Here is a 21,756-nt window from a genome sequence, read left to right as displayed (position 1 = left end):
TTTAACAATAGATCTCCAGAAATATAAAATGACAACATATTAGTCACGATATTTTTTTATATAATATATTATATTTTTTATATACATATATAATAATTTTTTTTTGAATCTAATTTTTTGTTTAATCTAATCCATTTATGTCATGAATCAATGAATTAAAATAGTTAATAGTAATTTGATATTTTGAACAAATTGAAGTAATTAACAACACAATACTTCCTTCCTCTCTCGTTAAATATTAAATACAATTGAAATATTTAATTTTCAAACTAAAATTATAAATGATTAATATAAAAATACTGAATTAAAATTAATTTATAAACTTAATAACATATAAAATTATATAAGCAATATATTTATACTTACATATATATACGATTATCTTTGTTATAATTTGAATATATTTCACTATTAATATTTATTTAATTATTATTTGAAATCTTCATTGCATAATATACAAAATATTTAAACAAATCATTTTCTTTTCGTTATTCATTTTCTTCTCAAGATAGAAAAAGTTCTTTACATGCAGTATTATATGTTTATTATTAGTAATTATTCCATCTCTTTCATTAATGCTATATATTTATTTAAGTAATATAAATCCAAATTATATAATATATTATAGATTTTTATAATAATTTCAAGAACATTATCATTTTATATTGAATCTGATCTATTATCATTTATGAAAAATTATTAAACTCTTAATTTAAATTATAATTTATGCTTACTGAATGTGCTATGAATGTATATGAATGTATGTATTTAAGATATATTTAAATATTTATTTATATTTATTTAATTTGAAATTCCATTTTCGAGAAAATTAAATACATAATTCCTACTAATTGGTAATAAAATAACTAATCAAAAAATTATACAAATAAAGATAAACTGAAAAGAAATAAATATTTCAATAAATGTTTGAAAAATTCATGAATATATAATGTATTAATATATTCCTAAATTATTGGTTGATTCTAGACAAAATAAACATAAAAATTGATGTACAAAAATATTATGATGTACTTAAGACTCATTTATAAACAGTTGAAGTTTGCATTAAATAAAATAAGACAAAGACATATTGAATCGACAGTATGATGAAAGTAGAATAGTTTCATTTTATCTATATCTCGCTTTGTAAACTTCAAATACTTAGAATTCAATTAATATTTCTGTATATCAAATAAATTTTTGAACCAACCTTTTAAAAATATTTCACAAACATGTTAACATTCCGTATATCTAAAATTCACTTTATCTATTTACATTTGTTTACATTTATTAACATCAACAATAATATATGTATATAATTTAATTAATATAAAATATTATAGAAATACTATATTAAAATAGAATATTTTAAAAAATATTCTTCGTGATAATCAACTTTGGATAATGAAATATATTTTCTATTATAAAAAAATTAGATAAAATTATTTTATCTGCATTAAATAGAATTTATTAACAATTCTTTCAATGTACCGTCTTTCAACAAAAAGAAAGAACGATGAGTTGATAAATTCTCAAATGACACATTAGCTACGATCTAGTCAATCTCTTTAATTATACTTCATTGGGAGTTCATATAACGATACGATAGAATTTCAGTATCAAGTATATCGTAGGTCAGTATTAACTCTATAAAGCTCATTCTAAATTTTGTAACGCAAGACAGAAAGGTAGGGAGAGTGGTGGAAATATTAGATATCTTCGCTCGCATCTCAGGGGATAACAAGATACGAGACAGAAATGGTCTGGTTGCACAAATGGGCTCTGTTAACGACTAACGTGCAACGAAAGGTACTATATCCACTAACGTAGATTCTAAGAGCAGAGTTTCTTTAAAGACCGACGCAACCATTGCAACTGTCAGACATTTTATATACTTAATTCACCGCAAAATCCTGATCGCATAATGAATGCGATGCCAATATAACTAACAATCTAATCTTTGCAAGGACGACCAAGAAAGACCACCGTTATTTAACGAGTTCGTACTTTCTTCCTGATGCCACAATTTATTCTATTCTGTTTGAAATGTATATATCTTCCGTATTATGTATATTATAAAATCATCGTTTTAAATATTTGATTAACTTCAAATTTTATTATTATAATTATTTAATCAATTTAAAAATCTAAAAAGATAATATTATAATATTATAATAATATAATAATTAAAATATTATAATATTAATATAATATAATATATTAATATAATATAATATAATATTAAATATTAAAATATTACAATGATTAGAATAATATTTTATAATTAATTTAATAACTTTATTTATAAATTTTAATTACTAGTATTTTTTCTTTTAGATTAACATTAAAAATAATTATTGTAATTCAATAACATTAGGAATAACATTAATTATAATAAATAATGTTGTTATTTAATAACAAATCGTTTAAAAATATCATTTACTTTTAATTATTACATTTTGTTTGAAATTTTAATAAAGATGGAATTATTTATTTATAATGATCTTTAAAATGATTTTAAAAATATTATATATTAAATTCATTTTTATAAATACATCAAAATATTTATTTTTCATATTTAAAAATTTTTTAGCATTTATTCAAAATTAAATTAATTTTTTAATCTGAAAAAATTAATATAAGTACTTTGAATTTTAATAATGAAATTCTGTAAAATTTTATAAAATTAATGTAATTTTTTATAAAAATTTTTACAAATAAAATAAAAAACGTATGTAAAAAATTTAATTGAAAAAAATTTCCAATTTCGTTATTTTAATTTTAATTAAAAAACAAAATTAAAAAAATATATTATTATACATATATGTATATTATTTGGAAATAATGTAAGAAAAAGTTCGTAAAAAGATTCATTTGTTTTTGCTGCCAACTCTATCTATATAATATCTATATTATAACGTTATAATATATAACTTCTATTATATAAATTTCAACAAAGTTGCAGTATTTAATAACAAAGATTTAATTAAAGGAGATTAAATAACAGAAGATTAATTCAAAAATGAATTTTGGCTACATTAATTTTATACATATTAATTTTATACAATTTTATATGAAATAATAGAATCTATAGATCAAAGAATTATATTTTATCTAAAAAATTGAAAATTATTTTTATTTTTTAAAAAATATTAAATAAATATAAGAACACATAAAAAATATTAATATTCACGGAACATCTTAGAGTTTCTTTCTAACTTTGAGAATTAAATATTAAAAATTGATATACAAAAATTTCAGATAAGTTTATTAACTTATTTATAAGTAATAATATAATATAATTATAAGCGATTTATTGCTTTAGATAAAATAAAACGAAATTAAAATGCAATGTAACCGAGAATTTATAATTTAATTAATAAACTTCAATCGATTTTTATATATCAAATTTTTATTATTTATATCAAATTTTATGTTCATTTTGATCTCTAAAATCGATTATCCAAGAAAATTTCACAAATATATTATATAAATATATTATATAATTATACATATACAAATTATACATTGTACATTTCTACTTTTATAAAAATATATCTATGTAATATCAATAATCATGAGTAATGTTGATTCTATCTTATTTAAGAGTTTTCACAAAGATATAAAAGAAATGATAGCTTGTAATACAGTTTCAGTAAAGAATATATTTTCCAATTATACGTGCTGCACATAATAAAAGCAGAAATCTGTATTCTACGTGATATACGTGATATGCCTTCTCATAAATTTTCTGATAAAAATCATTTGTCTATTGTATTCGAATTGCAAAATTATTATATTATAAATTTATTTTTCACTGAACGAAATTCAATCTTATTAATCATTTCAAAAATTCGTATAAAAACAATATATCATAGATTCAACTTAATCTCATTGTTAATTATTTTTGTTAATGTAAAATTTTGTGAATATTTTTTAGATTAAAATAATAAATAAATAAATAATTTTTTAAAGTTATTTTTTAAATTTATTTTTTATTATTAATATTTTTATTAACTAAAATATCAGATAAAAACTATATATTATTGCTTATATATATTTGCTTATATATATTTAATAAAAATATAATTTCACATTTATATCTTTTTAATAAATTTCTTTTTCTTTTTGTTTTTTTAACAGATTTACACTGATAAAAGAGCATTTAGTTGAATTTAACCAATTGGCAATGGCGAATGCGGAAGGTTCTGACAATATGTTGAATCGAGTCATGCCAAAAGATAATATTGGATTGGCTGCCTTGCTTAGAACCAAGGAGGCTGCTTGGGATAACGGTAAGTAATATTATAAAATTTATTTCTAATAATTAGCTTAACCGATTCGAATAATAAAAAATTAATATTTTCTGTTTACAAAAAATAAAAAGTAAATTTGTTCTTCTCAAATTCAAAAAATTTATTGCTATATACTATGTAACTTAAATCTTTGCACCATTCGATTAGAAAAAGAAAAAAATTTAATATTTTTTTAGCTTTTAAAAAAAACAGTTTATAATAATTTTATTGTGATTTTTTCTATTTTTCAAATAATAAATGAATATTTTCATATAAATGAATTTATAATTCATTGCAATTGCAATTATTTTAATAATTATTTTAATAGTTATAAGATTATAATAATTCGAATGAATTGAAAATATATTCTAAATACCAAATAACATTTTTTATCATGATAGAAGTGTTCAAATTGTAAAACCAACAAAATAGATAGATGTTTGATATCGAAAAAATTGCTTAATTAATTGCAAATCATACTTATATCAGCGTAAATCGAAGAGTATATTTGAAAGTGGCTGAAGAAGATGAAGTGACACAAGTTCGTAGACTAAATACATTCAAGCAAGTCTTATAATTCATGACATACAGATATTAAACTATATATAGATATTAAACCAATTCTATATCAGATAGCTATCTAGTAAACATATCCGTACATGTCACACAATCCATTTTTAATGAACATATTAGCTCGCAATTAAAAAATATCTGAAAATGATATAAAATAGCTATGTATTTGTACACATTACATATCTATCCAGAAATAAATATATTTTTATATTTATCTTTAATTTTTCTTTTTTTTTTATCGCATTTATTTTCTTTTGCGTGTATCATTGATATGAAAAGTGTGCTTATACATATATACATGTGTATATATACATATCTATTTAAAACTATATATTTCATTAAATATCAAAATAAGTTGATTAAAAAAAATATACATATTATACATATATATATTATATCATATATTATATATTATATTATATATATATATTATAAATTATAATAATAAAATGTATAAAAATATATATATATATATTTATACATATATATTATATATATATATATATATATATATATATATATATATTTATATGAAATACATTTCTTTAATTCTAAATTTTGAATATTAATATTAATCGTTATTGTAATCATACATAAAATAATTTTGCTTGTATGTAAAATCTTATTTATTTTATAATAAATAATAAATTTTTATCTCTGATATATAGCTGATATAATAATTATTATTTAATTTTTATTATATATATAATAGAATAAAATAATTAAATATAAAAAATATCTAAAAAGAAATAAATAAAATAATTTATCTATTATAATATGATAATTTAAATAATTAAATAAAATATAAAAAAGTTATAAATTCAAATAACACACAATGATTAATACAAATTATTAATAAATAAATATTTATATTAATTTAATTTTTTAGGATTGGTAATGTAGAAATTTTGCATATATTCTTATTTGCTTATTTTTATGATTCTTATTTTAAATCGCGCCATCGTGTGGCACATGTAAGAACTAATACTTATTTGTCATTACTTATTAACCTAATATACGTGAATGATTGGTGAAGGGATATTAAAACAAGTTTAAATTAAGAAAAAAATAATAGATTTATATAAATTAAAACATCAAACAAATGTCTGGTTATACGGGAACAGATAATTATTGGGGACAATCTCCCCAAGGACAATATAATTTTGATCCCTCTGGTTTTGGACAACCTAACCAACAATTTGAATTTCAAACATATAATGATCAACAATCTGGAGATTTTTCTTACACGCAAAAAAGTTATCTTGATCCTACACAAAGTGCATATACTGGTGGTAGGTATTATCAAGATGATTTCAAAAAAAATTCAGAATTTGTACAATCATAAAAAAATAAATATTGCATTTATTTAGATAATTTTTATTAGATTTAATATATAAATTCTAGGATCAACCGGATTCGTAGATGAAGAAGAAGAACCACCTCTTTTAGAAGAATTAGGCATAGATCCAGATCGAATATTACAAAAAACATTAGCTGTATTAAATCCATTTCATAGAAAAGGACAAATAGATGATGCAAATTATTTACTTCAAGATTCAGATTTAGCAGGGCCAGTAGCATTTTGTTTAATACTTGCTACATTTCTTACATTAGCTGGTTCAAAAGCACATTTTGGTTATATTTATGGTTTAGCAATGACTTCATGCATTTTTATGTATATTCTTCAATCATTAATGAGTACTTCTACTAATATTACATTATCTTCTGTAGCATCTGTATTGGGTTACTGTTTATTACCAGAAGTAGTTCTTGCTGGTCTTAGTATTTTCACAACTTTACAGGCTACAATTGGTCTAGTTCTTGCTATGTTTGCTGTTGCTTGGTCAACACTTTCTGCATCTAGACTTCTTACAACTATGTCAGGAGAAGAAAATCAACGACTACTCATTGCTTATCCTTGTGGTCTACTTTATGGGGTTTTTACATTAATAATAATATTCTAAAACAAAATTCATTTTTAAGAACTTTTTATGTAAAAAATTCATTTTTTAAAATATACGTAATATAATTTAATATAATATGTACTATACATATAAATAATTTGTTTATATCATTTATACAATATAAATAATTATAAGTATTAATCAGTATATATTGGAAACTAAAATTGTTATTTAATTATCATTTCTTATAAATATATAAATATAGATTTATATATAATGACAATGCAATTAAAATGTATATATCATATTTTAAGTTTTTTATTAATTCTTACAAAAATATTTGTTTTTAAATTATATTGATTTTTATATTGAAATTTAAGAAGTTATATAAAGAAGTAAATTTTATTTAATCATTATTAATAATTATTAAATATTTAAAAATATGAGAAGATATTAGTTTAAGTGATATATTAATTAACAAGGAAGATCTATACTTTATTATTTAATTTTGGTAAAGTAAATGTTTTTATATTCAGGAATTTATACAAAATATATAAAAATATTTTTTATTTATTTATCAATTTAATTTGTAAGTTCATAAAAATTTTAAAATATATGTTTAATAATCATTCATGTTTTAATATTTATAATATTGATATAATAAAAATATTTGTATCATAAATAATTTGATAATTAATTTTTTATTTTATAGAAAAATAAAAAGAATGTAATTACAATATTTAATAAAATCAATAATTTTGATATTCAAAAAATTATTAACATTTTAATTTTAAAAGTATCCTTAAATGTATTTTTTTTTTGTTTCATATAGATACTAATAATTTTCTTAATAATTTCTTTTTGTATTCTTTTAAGAATAAGTAACTAAAATTAATTTAAAAAGGAAATCATAAAAAAAATATTCAAAATATTTCTATTACTTGTTCTGTCATAAGATTTCTTATAATGAACACTATACTATTATTTAAAAACTTATATAAAAATGAAAAATTCTTTTCAAAATCATATTTTTATAAATACTATATATATTTTTTATCTCATTATATTGCAATTTTATTATATTATTTGACGTCAAGAAGAAAAATATTCTAATATATTAGAAGATTAAAATTGACTAGAATAAAATTGAATAGATTTAAAATTGACTAACACTGAATTTAAAAATTTAGATTTGATCAATGTAAATATTAATATTAGGAATATTATTTTATTTTATTAATATTTTATTAAAATTAAATTAAATATTCAAAATAATGACTTTTATCATTAATACATACAGCATTAATTGTTTTATAATTAATCGAATGATTCATTATTACAAATTAAAATCATATATGAAATCTCTTCAAAATTCTTATATATTTATTTTTTGATTGCCATTTTTCAATAAAAAAATAATAATACTATATATCTTTTCAACAATTAAAATATGATAATTTTAAATTTGTAGACATTGTTAAAATCAACATTGAAAAAAGTTTCTATGATTCTTAATAACTAATCAATAAACTTTACTAATTATTTTTTATAAATGAAATAAAAGTATAATTATAAGTATAATTATTATATAGATAATCTAAAAATAAAATAAAATTTGAAAATGATATTTATTTGACCATAAAAATTTTGTAAAATATTATATTCATAACATATTCATTTTTTTTTATAAGTGAAGAATAGTTTTATTTTTTTAAAATTAATAATCAGAATTTAATTCCGAAAATACAATGTTTTTGATGAATTATTGTTTTTTTGATATTAAATTCCGCTTTTCTTAATATATAATACATAAATTACAAAAACTTAAGAGTATACGTATAAGAGTACTATTTGTTTTTTTTTTAACAATTTTTCTTTCATTAAAATAATTCATTTATATAATTGAACTCTTAAAACATATTAATATGTATATTATATTGATTCTTGTATAAGCCAATTCAACAGCTTTATCATGAGAATACCTATATTTATTTCGATAAATCAGTCATTTTATTTTTACTATTTAATATCATCCGTTTTTTATTGAATCTGTAAGATATTTTTACGAAGAAACAAGTGGATTTTTATTTTTACCTAGATAGACGAATTTTATCAATAACTTTTTTTTTCAATCATATATATCTAAAATTTTTTAAAATTTTGCTAATATTAGGAAATAATCAATATTTCTGATCATATTACAAACTATGTTAATATTAAAATATGTCATGTTATATAATTAATTCTATATACATATATAATTAATTATATATGTTAAAAAATATTTATTATCAGCTATTATTTACTTATATAAATATATAAATTTTTCAAATAAAAATATATAATTTTATATTTTTCAGGTCTTCCATCTGATCCAGCACAAGTTCAACAACCAATTTTAGTTTGCACAGCACACATTCACTGGGATCCAGAATTTTGTGACGTTAAATTAATACAAACAATGATGCTCAGTAATGAATTACGTTCCATTTTGGACCAAGCTGGCCAGTCTTTCAGACCTGGTCACAAGCCTGATTCTTCTAATGTTCAATTATTACTTTGTGGTGATTTCAATTCCTTACCTGATTCTGGTAAAGCATATTCTATTCATTAATTTTTTATAATATATATATATGTGTGTGTGTGTGTGTGTGTGTGTGTGTGTGTGTGTGTGTGTGTGTGTGTGTATTTACAATCTATTATCTTTTAATATATATTATTGATATATGGAACATCTAAAATACATCATTTGGCTAAAAATTGTCTTCAATAATAAAAAAAATAATTTAAATGATTTAAATTTGGCTTTTAAATTTTTTATGAATCTATGATTTTATTTATAGTTCCTAATGTTTTAAAACGAATAAAATGTTTTTATATTTTAAAATGAATAAATTATTCAATATCAATTATAATGTTGATCTAAAGATAATCTATCAGAAAATAAATCCAAAAACATATTCAAATTTTAAAAAAATAAAACTATTCTTCACTTATAAAAAGATTATACTTATCGAGATTATATTCTTTTGAAAATCAAATAAATTAATTTGACATATTTTTTTCTATTATAAAAAGACTTATTCAAGAAATCTTTTAGATGTTCTATTTTATGTATATAATTATTAATATTTGAAAAATTTTATAAATATATTAAGTATTATCTTAAATATCAATAAATTTAATATTAACATTATTTCATATAATTTGTTTTATTAAATATATAAAAATATCTAAATATGAAAATTTTTTTTTATTATTTATTATTATTATTTTTTTTATTATTATACCATCATATATATCATATTTCTTCATATTTATATTTTATGTATATATTTTTTATATATTTAAAAATCTGTTTAGGTGTAATTGAATTTCTTACTTCGGGACGAGTAGCGGCTGATCACCGTGATTTTAAAGACTTAGCTTACAAATCATGCTTACAAAAGATCTCTGGTTGCGATAAACCTAATGAATTTACTCATTCTTTTAAACTTGCATCTGCATATAGTGAAGATATTATGCCCTATACTAATTATACGTAAGTTTTTGATATATTATGTTAATATATTTTTTTCATTTTATATAAAATAAAAGTTAAGAATTTTTTTCTTTTTTTTTTTTTTTTTTATAGATTCGAATTCAAAGGTATAATAGATTACATTTTCTATTCGAAACAAAGCATGGTACCATTAGGACTTTTAGGTCCTTTAAGTGCAGATTGGTTTAAAGAACATAAAGTAGTTGGTTGTCCACATCCACATGTTCCATCTGGTAAGGTTTTTTTCATAAATAATGAAAAAAAATTTTGTTTATCTTATATATAAAATGCACTTAATAACTTATCATAAGATTGAATATTTATAATTACAAATTAACATTTTTTTAGATCATTTTCCTTTATTAGTGGAACTCGAAATGACACCAACAGTAGGAACAAGCAATGGATTGATTTCACGCAGGTAGCAACCGCTGCGATCTAGGCCCAAGTAACTATAAGGGAATATTAAATGATAATAAAAAAGAAATCCCCATCACATTTTCTCTTACTTCTGGCTCTAGCAATATCACTCGCAGTCGACAGTTACTTCAATAGCGAATGTTACAAATACTCCATATTACCGCACATTCAACAAGTTATTAGATATTGATGAATACATAATTCTAATGACCAGGTGAAGGGAGGTGTGTTGTAATGCGTTTAGCCCATGTATAGTGTATTGCATTTTTAAGAACTTTCCCATATTAAGAGTATTTTAATCTTTATCATCGTAATGTAGATACCTATTTTCCTACAAAACTATATTCCGATCAAGCCTCTGTGATATTCACATTAACAATTGGAACAATTTCACATATTTATTAACAAATTAGTATCTACTAGAAAGTCCTTAATCTCTTCCTAAATGTCATTACAACATTCTCCAAGCCAACTTTTTGATAAGAATGCTGCCATCCAATGAGAAATTGTATTTTTAAACAAAACAAAAACAAAAAATATGAAAACACACTATACTGGGCTGTGCGAAGTGATTGGAGTTAACTTAACAATTTCAATGCAAGTACAAATCTGTTCTTATTGGCCACGTATATTGAGAATGATAATGTTATATAAGGAAATAGATAATATTGTAGCGAGTGTATTTGTAAGTATAATAATATAATGATGTTCATCATTCATAGTATTCTGAAAATCAGTTGACATTTACTCATTAGATATTCAGTTCCAGTTATTAATATAAATAACAATACTAATTTACTACTTGTTAATTCAGTTGCATTTAATGCAAATTGTATAGCAAAATTTGTATTTTCTTTTGTTACTTCATATTGCACATTTTTTTCTTTAAATGTATATAAAGTTAAACCAATATTTTTTTTCTTTAAATTTTTAATTTATAAGCATTATAATATATATAATAAATATAATAATTTTTTACTTTATTAACAATTACTTTATTAATAATGAACTAATTAAAATTTATAATTTTTATTTAATATGATTTATGCAAAAATACTACTAAAATTTTATTCCTTTACTTTATATACAACATTTGTTTCTGTACTGAAAGTGTACACAATGTCATTTATATAAATAATGAATATAATTTATCATATATATACTATATATAATTTACTATATTACAATAAATTTTATTGCTCTAAATAAATTTCTTTAAACATTTTATAAATATTTTATTAGACTTTCAATAGAAGATTTAATTAAAATTTTTTCATATCAAAATATTATATGCAATAAATAAAATTATTATAAAATAAATATAGAAATTATTTTTAATTAATTATTGATCAATAAATATACATATGAAATTTTAATTTTTTCATTAAAAACAAAACTTGTATACGAAAATCACTAATTTCATACTCATTAAGATTACTTATATGTATTTATATACTTATTAACATTTATAATGACTAGTGTTCCTATCTTATGAACAAAACGGCACTATTGATATACTGTATAATTTTCATAATAATAATTCTCACTTATCTTCTATTAATGTTGGATAAAAATCTCAAACATCAACTGAATTATACAAGTAGTACATAATTAGTTTAACAAAGACATGTGTGTAGTAAATGTTGTATAAAGTAGATAATTACAATATAGTTTTAATTAATGAAAATAGAAGTGGCAATCTCTATTTGTATATGCATTCACAAATAAACATATAATAATTGAAAAATATACACAAAATATTTTAGGATAATTATTTATAATTTTAGGTCTGTATTGCAATTTCATTTTCTTATTAAAAAAGTCTTGAATTTAATTTGCTTTTAAAACTTACCTTAATATTAATGAGGTAAATGATACCTGATGCTAATATTTTTTAAGACAAATTTTTTTTTAAATGTTAGTACTCACAATACTTTTAAACTCTGTATATTTTTTTGTTCGACTAATGTATCATTACAATTACTGAAATTATTTTTGTCAAATAATATAAAATTCTTCGTAATAAAATAAAATTTTTTTGAATGCGTATTAATTTTCAAATGATATTAAATATTAAATCATATAATTATATTTTAATTAAAAAAATACCTGTATCTTCTATGTGAAAGAAAATCAATATGATATTTTTTATGATATTTAATATTTTCAAAAATAGATTTTTCTTAAAAGCATAATATTCGAAATATTTTATTTTAAATTATTATTTTACTGTTTTCATATACATACATAACATGTTTATATATATAGGTATTTTTTAAAATTTCTGTGTATAATTTTTAAATATAAAATTTAAATTTCAAGATATACTTTTATATGAAGTTAATTGATATTTAATTAATATTTTAATTCGTGAATAAACAATTATATTTTATTATAAAATTATTAAAACAAAACAGAAAAATTAGTAATTTATTTAAAATATCAATAAAATAGATATGTAATATTTCTTTTAATGATGATGAAAGCATTAGGTAAATGAACACATGTTTTCATGCATTTTGGCTAACATAAAGCCTATGCCATAGTATTCAAAATAGCTGTGTTAAATAAAAGCTCAGAAAGATTTATAATTAATATCATATTTTAATTTCTTATATTCCATGTACTTTAATTGAAATACTTTGGTTCTTAAAAAATTTGTTATTCAAAATAAATGAATGATATGCAATATAAATTAATTTAAATTAATATATAAAGAATAAAAAAGAATATTAAAAAATTAAGTATAAATACTTTATTAACTAATTCATAGCAAAATATATATAATTATATAATTAATTACAAAATTTATATAATTCAAATCAATACAATTTTAAACAATTATATAACAAATTAAGAATCAAAGTTCTTCAGAATAATAATACTTTTGTTATATTTTTGCTGATATGCATTCATATAAATTATAATATGAACTACATTTTAAAAAATAAGCATAATGTCATTTTTGTTTTAAAAGTATATAGTTTTATTCAACATAAAAAATAGTACTCTTACAAAAATCTTCAGTATGTTTTAAACAGTTCGATGAATTCTTCTATAAAAATTTAATAGTTCATTTTTACTTGAACAATTAATATTCATGAAATATAAATGTTACTCTTTAATGATATTACAAAAAAAAATTTATATGATGTCATATTTTATATATTATAAATATCAATAATTTTTTTAAAAATATTATATTCATGTTTAATAAATTGTAATTACTGATATATAATATATACATATATATATATTTATATATATGTTTATAATTTAGTTTATATAATGTTTATAATTTAGTTAAATGTAATAATATTAATAATTGATAAAAATGTGATAAAAAAATATATAAGGAGTTTAAAATTTAAAACAGTTAATAAACATTTGTATTAATTTGATTAAAATTATTTTATATATTTCATTTGAATACATATGAAAACATTAATATCAAACAAAAGTCTCTTCTGTTAAAACAAAAAGTGTACAACTCTAGTCAAATAGTGATGTATTAAAATTAGATTATTTCAATACATAATCTTTTAGAATTTAGTTAATATTTGTTTATATTTATATTTATAGAATTGATGAAATAGAAATTGATAAAAATAAATAAATAATTTACAAAATGAGATGATTATGTAAGTATGACAATAAATTGAGTACTTAGATAGAATTAAACTTTTAAATAAATAAAAATTTTTTTTTTAATAGATAAAAATTTAAACATACAATTTTCTTTTTTTTCATAAAATATATAATATAACTCATTTCTTTCAATTCATTTAATAATATAAATGTGAAATTTTGTTATAACTAATATTTAATTACTATTAATGTTTAATTTTTTTCCGTGAAAAATATTGTATATTGATCACAAAGAATGTATATTTATAAAACATAATGAGTTAAATAATTATATAAATTAAAAATTATTTTGCTATTAATAAAAAAAATTAATCATTTTATACTTATATCATTTTACGTACATTTTACATTCCATATTCATAAAAAATATAAATAATAACATATTAATTTTATTTTAAGATACTATATTTTTTAACATAATATATTTAAGATTTTAATTAATACTCATTATATTAGAACAAAATTTCACTGTATAAAATAAAAACCATGTATTACTTCTTTATAAATTTTGCAACAAAAAAAATATTTCAAATTGTTATGAATGTTTAGAATTAATTAAAAAAACATTGAATAATAAGATGAAAAATAATAAAATAATTATAATATGAGAATTCATCGAACTAATATAATATAATTTTACTTGATATTATATGAAAAATATTATATTTTTACGTATAATTTAATATCATTAATTTCATAAATCTATTTAAAAATAATTAAAATTTTGATTAAAATATATCCAATATTTTAAAAAATTATAAATCTTTTTATGTATGTTAATTTTTAATCTTCTGAGCTCATCTAACATAGAAAATTCAATATTAGTTTTAATTAGTTAGGAATAAGTAATAAATATTTCTATGTGATCAATATGTTAATTGTCAATCTTGTATGATGTGAATATAATATTTTATTTGAAATGTTTGATACATTATCAATCATTTAATCAAGTATACGTAGTCAATGTCTTTACTTTTCTGTATTTTGTAATTTTTGACATATTATATAATGTAAGGATATATAAATAAATATAAAATGACACTATACACGCAATATTAATGGAATAATATTGCTTTTAAATTAAGTCAAAATAATGAAATATAGATTTAAAAAATTATAACATTATAATAATATTTAATAATAATAATTTATGTATTATCAGAATATAGTATATAATATTACCTATTTATTAATATACATATACATAAATAGTTTGTGATTACACACACATATATACATATATACAATATAACATAACATTTAAAAATGTATTTGCATTTAGTAATTATACTATATAGTATACTAAACAACACCAAAATCATTTTTAATAAGGCATTTTAATAATTATTTACTTATAAAAAAATGTAATACTTCTTTATTTTCATACAAATGATACAAAAATTGATATTAATATCTTGAAATATTTAATAAGTATTTTATAATCAATTGAATCAATTATGAAACAATATGATTTATTAAATCAATTAAAATCAATATATTATAATTTGCAGTATATTTATAGTCATTATATATATATATAAATTTATTATATATATATAATAAGATATAACTGAATAAAAATATAGAATAAAGTTTTGTACGAGTTTTTATTTTTGAGAAAATAGTTTTTAAATTCTGTATAGTAAATGTACACTTAATTGTATTTCGATATAATTTTGGATAAAAGATTTCATTTTATATTAATTTTGTTTATTATATTTATTTATTATATTTTATGTATAATAAAAAACATATAATAAAACAAGATATTCAAAATATTTTATTATAATATTATAAATGTTATAAATATACAATGAAAGAATTATATTTTAAAATATATTTTAAAAAAATATTTATCCCATTGAATTTTGCTTGTATTAAATTTTTTAACTAGATTTTTTAACTACATATTACAATTATTAAATGTAAATATCAAAATTAAATATTAATATATCAAACAAATATTATTAATCTTTTGAAAATAATATCTCGTATAAAAAATTTTATTCTATATTTAGATATAGGTTTTAATTATTGATAGAATTATTGATTTATTTGTAACATTATCAATTATAATATCATAAGCATGTGTATATATATATATATATATATATATATATATATATGCTTGTTGTTTTTAACATGTATTATGTTTTTGCAAATAATTCTATTATATTAGATAGAAATAATACAATGATAGAGTTAATAATAATTCAAACTACAAAATAATTTTTCTAACATAATCCAAAGATAATTTGATATAAATTATTCTATAATTCTGTTTTTTACTGCCTTGTGAATGTGATTTATTTGCTTGAACAAAGTGCAATATTAATTATATTCTATATAATATTGCGTGATAGTGTCGATTTTTGACTTCCATAAATAAGAATAGAATTATATTAGAATATAATAAGACAAGCACAGCACATTTCAATCTGTACTTTTATAAAGACATGATAAAAAATTATAAACATTGGAACATAAACTTTTGCGTCCATCATAAAAATAATTACATTTCAATGTTAATATCTTGTAAATTCAATCAGATTTCGTGTATGCTTTTGGAAATTTTTTACCTGCTATATTGGAAATGTTGGAATCAATATTTTATTAAATTTATTATTTTATTTTGCTAATAATAAAAAACAATATTATAATTTGCAAATAATTTTATCACACAAATTATAAAATTTTTTTTGAAAACTTATAATATAATTATAATAATGTGTAATTATTAAATTTTTCAAATCAATTTTTTAATTAATAATTGTTTTTTATGATTAAATATCTTCTAAAAATATATTTTTAAATTAATATAATTTTTATTTAAAATATATCATGTATGATCATGTACAATATAATCATACATTCTAAAATTCTATTCATAATTTTATATAAAAATATTTAATTATAATTATTTTTTATTTTAACATACTATAAATTTATTATAGATATATTACTTTATTTTTTCATTTAATTAGTTTTTAATGATTCCTCATTACTATATATCTATATAAATAGATCTATTGAATCAAAGATCTATTGAAAGTACAAATATATAGCAACACGATCCTGATTGAATAATGGAAGAAAAGAGTTGTAAAGACATATTAAAGGAGAGAATGTGTCTAGTAGAATAATATAAAAGTTTGAATGCTCTGTCAGTTTGCACTTAAACATCTTTTTATTTAAATACCTATCTTAAAATAATAATGTAATTTACTTTTTATTGAAAATGCAATGATTGTATATGGGCTGCGTTTGAGTCATGATTGAATGTAACAATTTATTAACTAACATAAAATAAATTAAAAATATTGGGAAAGTAAAATAATTACATGCTTATTATCATATAAAATAAAATATATGAATTTTTTAGTTCTATATAAAAATTGTTAAAATTATATTTAAAAAAATTATTAAATGATATCAAAGTATGATGGTTCAACACAGAGTTGCCTTTAGAATATATTTAATATTACAACTTGTACAATAAAAGTATACATGTTATAATAAATTAATGGTTATAGATTTATTTTTATTTGCATATAATTTTTTATAATAATTGAAACTAAACTTACAAATATTTATATAATGATTAAATTATATTACTTTATATATAACATCATCTTTATTTGCTATTGTTACTATTTCCATTTTGACTGGACAATGTAACCAATAACTTAACAATTGCTCACAATAACCAAGTAGAAAATGCATTCTAATAGCTGGTATTTTACGCAAGACGATACCAGCTATCCTAATTATGTTATGTTGTCGTTTAATAATTATCTCACTTACAAATAATTTATGCCAAGTACCTTCAATAAAATTTCGAATAAAAATATCTTCTATAACAGTTTCTGATGGCCTATTACCATCTTTTACATTTGCTAAAAAAAATAATATATTTATTATATTTTGTATTTTGTAAGAAATTTGAAATCAATATATAGATTTTTATTTTTACATATGATTTTAACTTTACATATATCAAATATTAAAAATATTACTATTAATAAAACAAATTAAAATTATAATTATTTTATATACATGTATTCCATGAATTCCAAGATTTTCTAGCAACAATATATTCTGGAGGATTTGCCATTTCATATGTTAGTGATTGTATCATTTTTGGTTTTGATCTATAACGTGCAGATTGTACTTTATTAAGTACTGTGCTAATATGTAAGTATCTCTTTATAATATTATTTTGATTAATTAATATCTGAAAATAATTTGTTATTTTTAATTTAAATCAAAGATAAGGTTACCTTGTACCTTATCTATATATATTTTTATTAGATTAAATACATACAGAACGTATTGTTATTGGATTCATTGTTTTTACACTTTTTTTCAATGTAATAATTAAATAATTAATAATTGTTTAATATGTTCTTACATAATATATATTTAATAACAAAAGATAAATTCCTAACAGTAATACCAAACTGTTAAAATAAAGTTACGTGTTAATTTTATACAAACTTTATGGATTCAAAAGTACTAAAAATTTTTGTTATAATTGTTGTTTTATTATAAATATATTGTAATATATAATATAATATAATATATTATAATATATAATATAATGTACTATAATATATATATTTATAGTTAAATATTATGTAAAATATTTGAAATATTATGTAAAAATTGATTAATTTAATCTTAATTGATTGGTTGATTTTGATAGATTCAACATTCATAGAATTAATAAGCATGTAACAAGTTGAAAATATCGTATCAAGTCTTAATATAATCATGGAATATTTTTGGAAGATCGATTCTACAAACTAAAACAAATAAAAAAAAAATTCGTTATGTATAAAATATAATGATGTATAACTAATTATACTATAAAAATGTTGGTTAAAGCCAATAAACATAAGTTGGTTTATTATCTGTATTTATTAAATACTAATTGTAATAAAGTTTTACGTTAGATAAAATGATACAAAAAGAAAGTGAAGCTTTACTGCTGTTATATTCTATTTCTCTTTCGCTTCGTTAGACAAATTTAATATATAATTTATTAAATTGTTTTAAACTTAAATTGTTTAAACTTTTATTAAATTGTTTTAATTTTCAGAATCGATTCTCCAAAGATGTTAAATATATTAATACTTTTTACATAAAATCATATAATATTGTATTAATAACAATATGGGATATTGTATATATTCTTGTTCTAATTATTTAGTAGCTTATTTTAAAATTTTATGACAACACAGATTAAATAAATATATTTGTAAAAAAAATAGAATATATATATATATATATATAATATATAAGTCCTGTATTTTCTCACATAATTATCTCACTTATTTTAGATATACAAATAAAACGTTTTTATATCATCACAATGTGATTTTTTTTATATATTATAATATTATTTTCAATAAATTACAAATAAATAAAATATTTTGGAAAATTAATTTTTCGTAGAATAATAGCTATCCAATTTTACCTATTCCTACCTATTCTTTACCTACCTAATTCCTTATTTTTTAAAAATATAAAAACGGAAACATAATATTATTCGAAAAATTTTAAGTTTTTTTCAACTTTATAATCTTCAATAGATATTTCAATAATTATGTATAGCAAAAACAGCTTCGATCCTTGTACATGTATATATAACAGTATGTATGCTAGTATATATCTATTAGTTATCTACTATTTTTATAAATATATCACAATGCAGTGATTGATGTTTAAAATGTATAACGGTTGAACTATTGTAAAAAGTTATTTAAACATAATTAATCAGTATTAGTCTATATATATTAACATTACCCAATGCTTTGCTGTCAGTTTTTGCTTTTTAAATCAAGAGATCAATGTGCCAATGCTCTTGATATGAAATGATTCTATAGATTTTTCCGAATAAAATGAAATAAATAATTATTAGATGAACATTTAAATGATCAAAATTCAAAAGATACGAAAAATACATCTATTTTTTATATTTTTCAATTTATTTCAAATATTAAGGATTAGAAGAAAATCTAATCACATCATAGGATAAAAAAAATCTTTCTATTGAAGAAAGTATCAAGAATTATAAAATCATTTTTGTTTTCAATATAGAAATGAAATAGTTTGAGAAAATATATGATGATATACAATGATTATTTTACCTACCACATACAGAATCGTGACAAAATATTTTTCATTCATTGTTTACATAAATATAATATAACATATAAATATTATTTATATTGGTATATCTATCCATAGTGTGCTTGAATTCTTTAAATCCACGGAATGCTTAAATTCTTTATGAATAAGTATAATGATTTTTGCAGAATTAAACTCGGTATGAATTATAAACTTAATATGAAATTATTTCAAACTATTTTAATAATTTTAATTTTAATAAGAAATTAACTTTTTAACCAATTCTACATTGTATATTATATTAATTAATTATTAATTAATTATTAATTAATTTTATATATATATATATATATACTGTATTATTATATATATCTATATATAATAGTTTCACTAGCAGCCATTTTGTCTTGCTATTCATTCTATTTGAGAAATAATAATAGAATTGCTAAAAATTATATTTGTATAGAATCTGATATCAGATTCTTTTTTTTTTTTTTTTTTGTTTTTTAATTCTACCAGAAACAATCCTCTAAAGTAAAAAGGATAGCAGCAGAAATAATACGATATCTTATATAACTTCAAGTGCTATTTTCAGGATAATATGCAATTTTCTCGCAAATCTCATACATATATATAAATTTTATACCATATATGTACAACATATAAGAAAACAGTCTCTATTGAAGTCATATAAAAGAATCTTGATGTAATAACTATAATCTTTAATATTAAACACAAATCTTTATTATCTTTTAACACATAGTTTTTACATGATAAAATAATTGATTTGACTGAATGTATATACTGAGATATTTAACAGTGAATTTATTACATAAATTTATTATATATAATTACTGATTAATACAATGATTTGTTTGAGTGATTTAGCTATTAATTTCGATTTTATATGTATTGCTAATATACTATTTGTTAATCAATTTATTTCTTGGGTTTTGGCTTGTAAGCCAAATTCTAATGCAGTAATCAAATGTCATGTCATCGATTTAAGTTATTAGTTATTAGTCATCGATTTAAATTATTAATATATGATCATTCAATTTTTCTTCAATTTCTTCAATTTTTCTTCAATTTTTTATTAATATATTTTCATCTTTGTCTCATTTTGGTGCAATTGTTTTTATTAAAGAAATAATTTTTATGAAATAATGTTTATAATTAGAGCTATTTCTGGATTTCTCTATTCAATTTTTTTATAATGGAGAAAATTTAATGTATTATACAT

At 18.6% G+C, this 21,756-nt stretch overlaps 3 protein-coding genes across 5 annotated transcripts in view; 2 read left to right on the top strand and 1 right to left on the bottom strand.

Annotated features, from left to right (window-relative positions):
• The window catches only part of LOC107993215 (CCR4-NOT transcription complex subunit 6-like), a 355,976-nt gene extending 337,122 nt beyond the window's left edge, over nt 1-18,854 (top strand). For all 3 annotated transcript variants that reach the window (XM_062076962.1, XM_062076960.1, XM_062076961.1), the window contains exons 4-8: nt 4,144-4,295; nt 9,133-9,363; nt 10,136-10,313; nt 10,407-10,546; nt 10,662-18,854. In XM_062076962.1, coding sequence (XP_061932946.1) covers nt 4,144-4,295; nt 9,133-9,363; nt 10,136-10,313; nt 10,407-10,546; nt 10,662-10,738 — 778 coding nt within the window. In that variant the 3' untranslated portion in view covers nt 10,739-18,854. The remainder of the gene's footprint in view (nt 1-4,143; nt 4,296-9,132; nt 9,364-10,135; nt 10,314-10,406; nt 10,547-10,661) is intronic.
• Nucleotides 5,839-7,545, top strand: LOC107993216 (protein YIPF5). Its single transcript, XM_017049532.3, has 2 exons — nt 5,839-6,160; nt 6,273-7,545. The coding sequence occupies exons 1-2, from the start codon at nt 5,971-5,973 to the stop codon at nt 6,830-6,832; spliced, it is 750 nt and encodes a 249-aa protein (XP_016905021.1). The 5' UTR covers nt 5,839-5,970; the 3' UTR covers nt 6,833-7,545.
• On the bottom strand, nt 17,840-18,844 carry LOC107993159 (small ribosomal subunit protein uS3m). The gene is made up of 3 exons (XM_017049429.3): nt 18,706-18,844; nt 18,438-18,615; nt 17,840-18,277 (listed from the first exon to the last, which is right to left on the bottom strand). Exons 1-3 carry the CDS (start codon nt 18,727-18,729, stop codon nt 17,988-17,990), a joined length of 492 nt encoding a protein of 163 aa, XP_016904918.1. The 5' UTR covers nt 18,730-18,844; the 3' UTR covers nt 17,840-17,987.
• Nucleotides 18,855-21,756: the final 2,902 nt, after the last annotated feature.

The sequence above is a fragment of the Apis cerana genome, linkage group LG7 (genome assembly GCF_029169275.1).
Source record: "Apis cerana isolate GH-2021 linkage group LG7, AcerK_1.0, whole genome shotgun sequence".
Lineage (NCBI taxonomy): Eukaryota > Metazoa > Arthropoda > Insecta > Hymenoptera > Apidae > Apis > Apis cerana.
Note: the sequence above shows the minus strand (reverse complement) of the source record. Positions and strands in the feature narration are given on the sequence as shown.

What these genes read in the sequence shown, in the direction of transcription:
- LOC107993216 (XM_017049532.3), top strand. Translation starts at nt 5,971, where the DNA reads ATGTCTGGTTATACGGGAACAGATAATTATTGGGGACAATCTCCCCAA. An exon ending in ACAAAGTGCATATACTGGTG is followed by an intron (nt 6,161 to 6,272) that starts GTAGGTATTATC and finishes TATAAATTCTAG; the next exon opens with GATCAACCGGATTCGTAGAT.
- LOC107993159 (XM_017049429.3), bottom strand. Translation starts at nt 18,729, where the DNA reads ATGAATCCAATAACAATACGTTCT. An exon ending in ATCCAATAACAATACGTTCT is followed by an intron (nt 18,616 to 18,705) that starts GTATGTATTTAA and finishes AATTATTTTCAG; the next exon opens with ATATTAATTAATCAAAATAA. An exon ending in TTGGAATTCATGGAATACAT is followed by an intron (nt 18,278 to 18,437) that starts GTATATAAAATA and finishes TATTTTTTTTAG; the next exon opens with CAAATGTAAAAGATGGTAAT.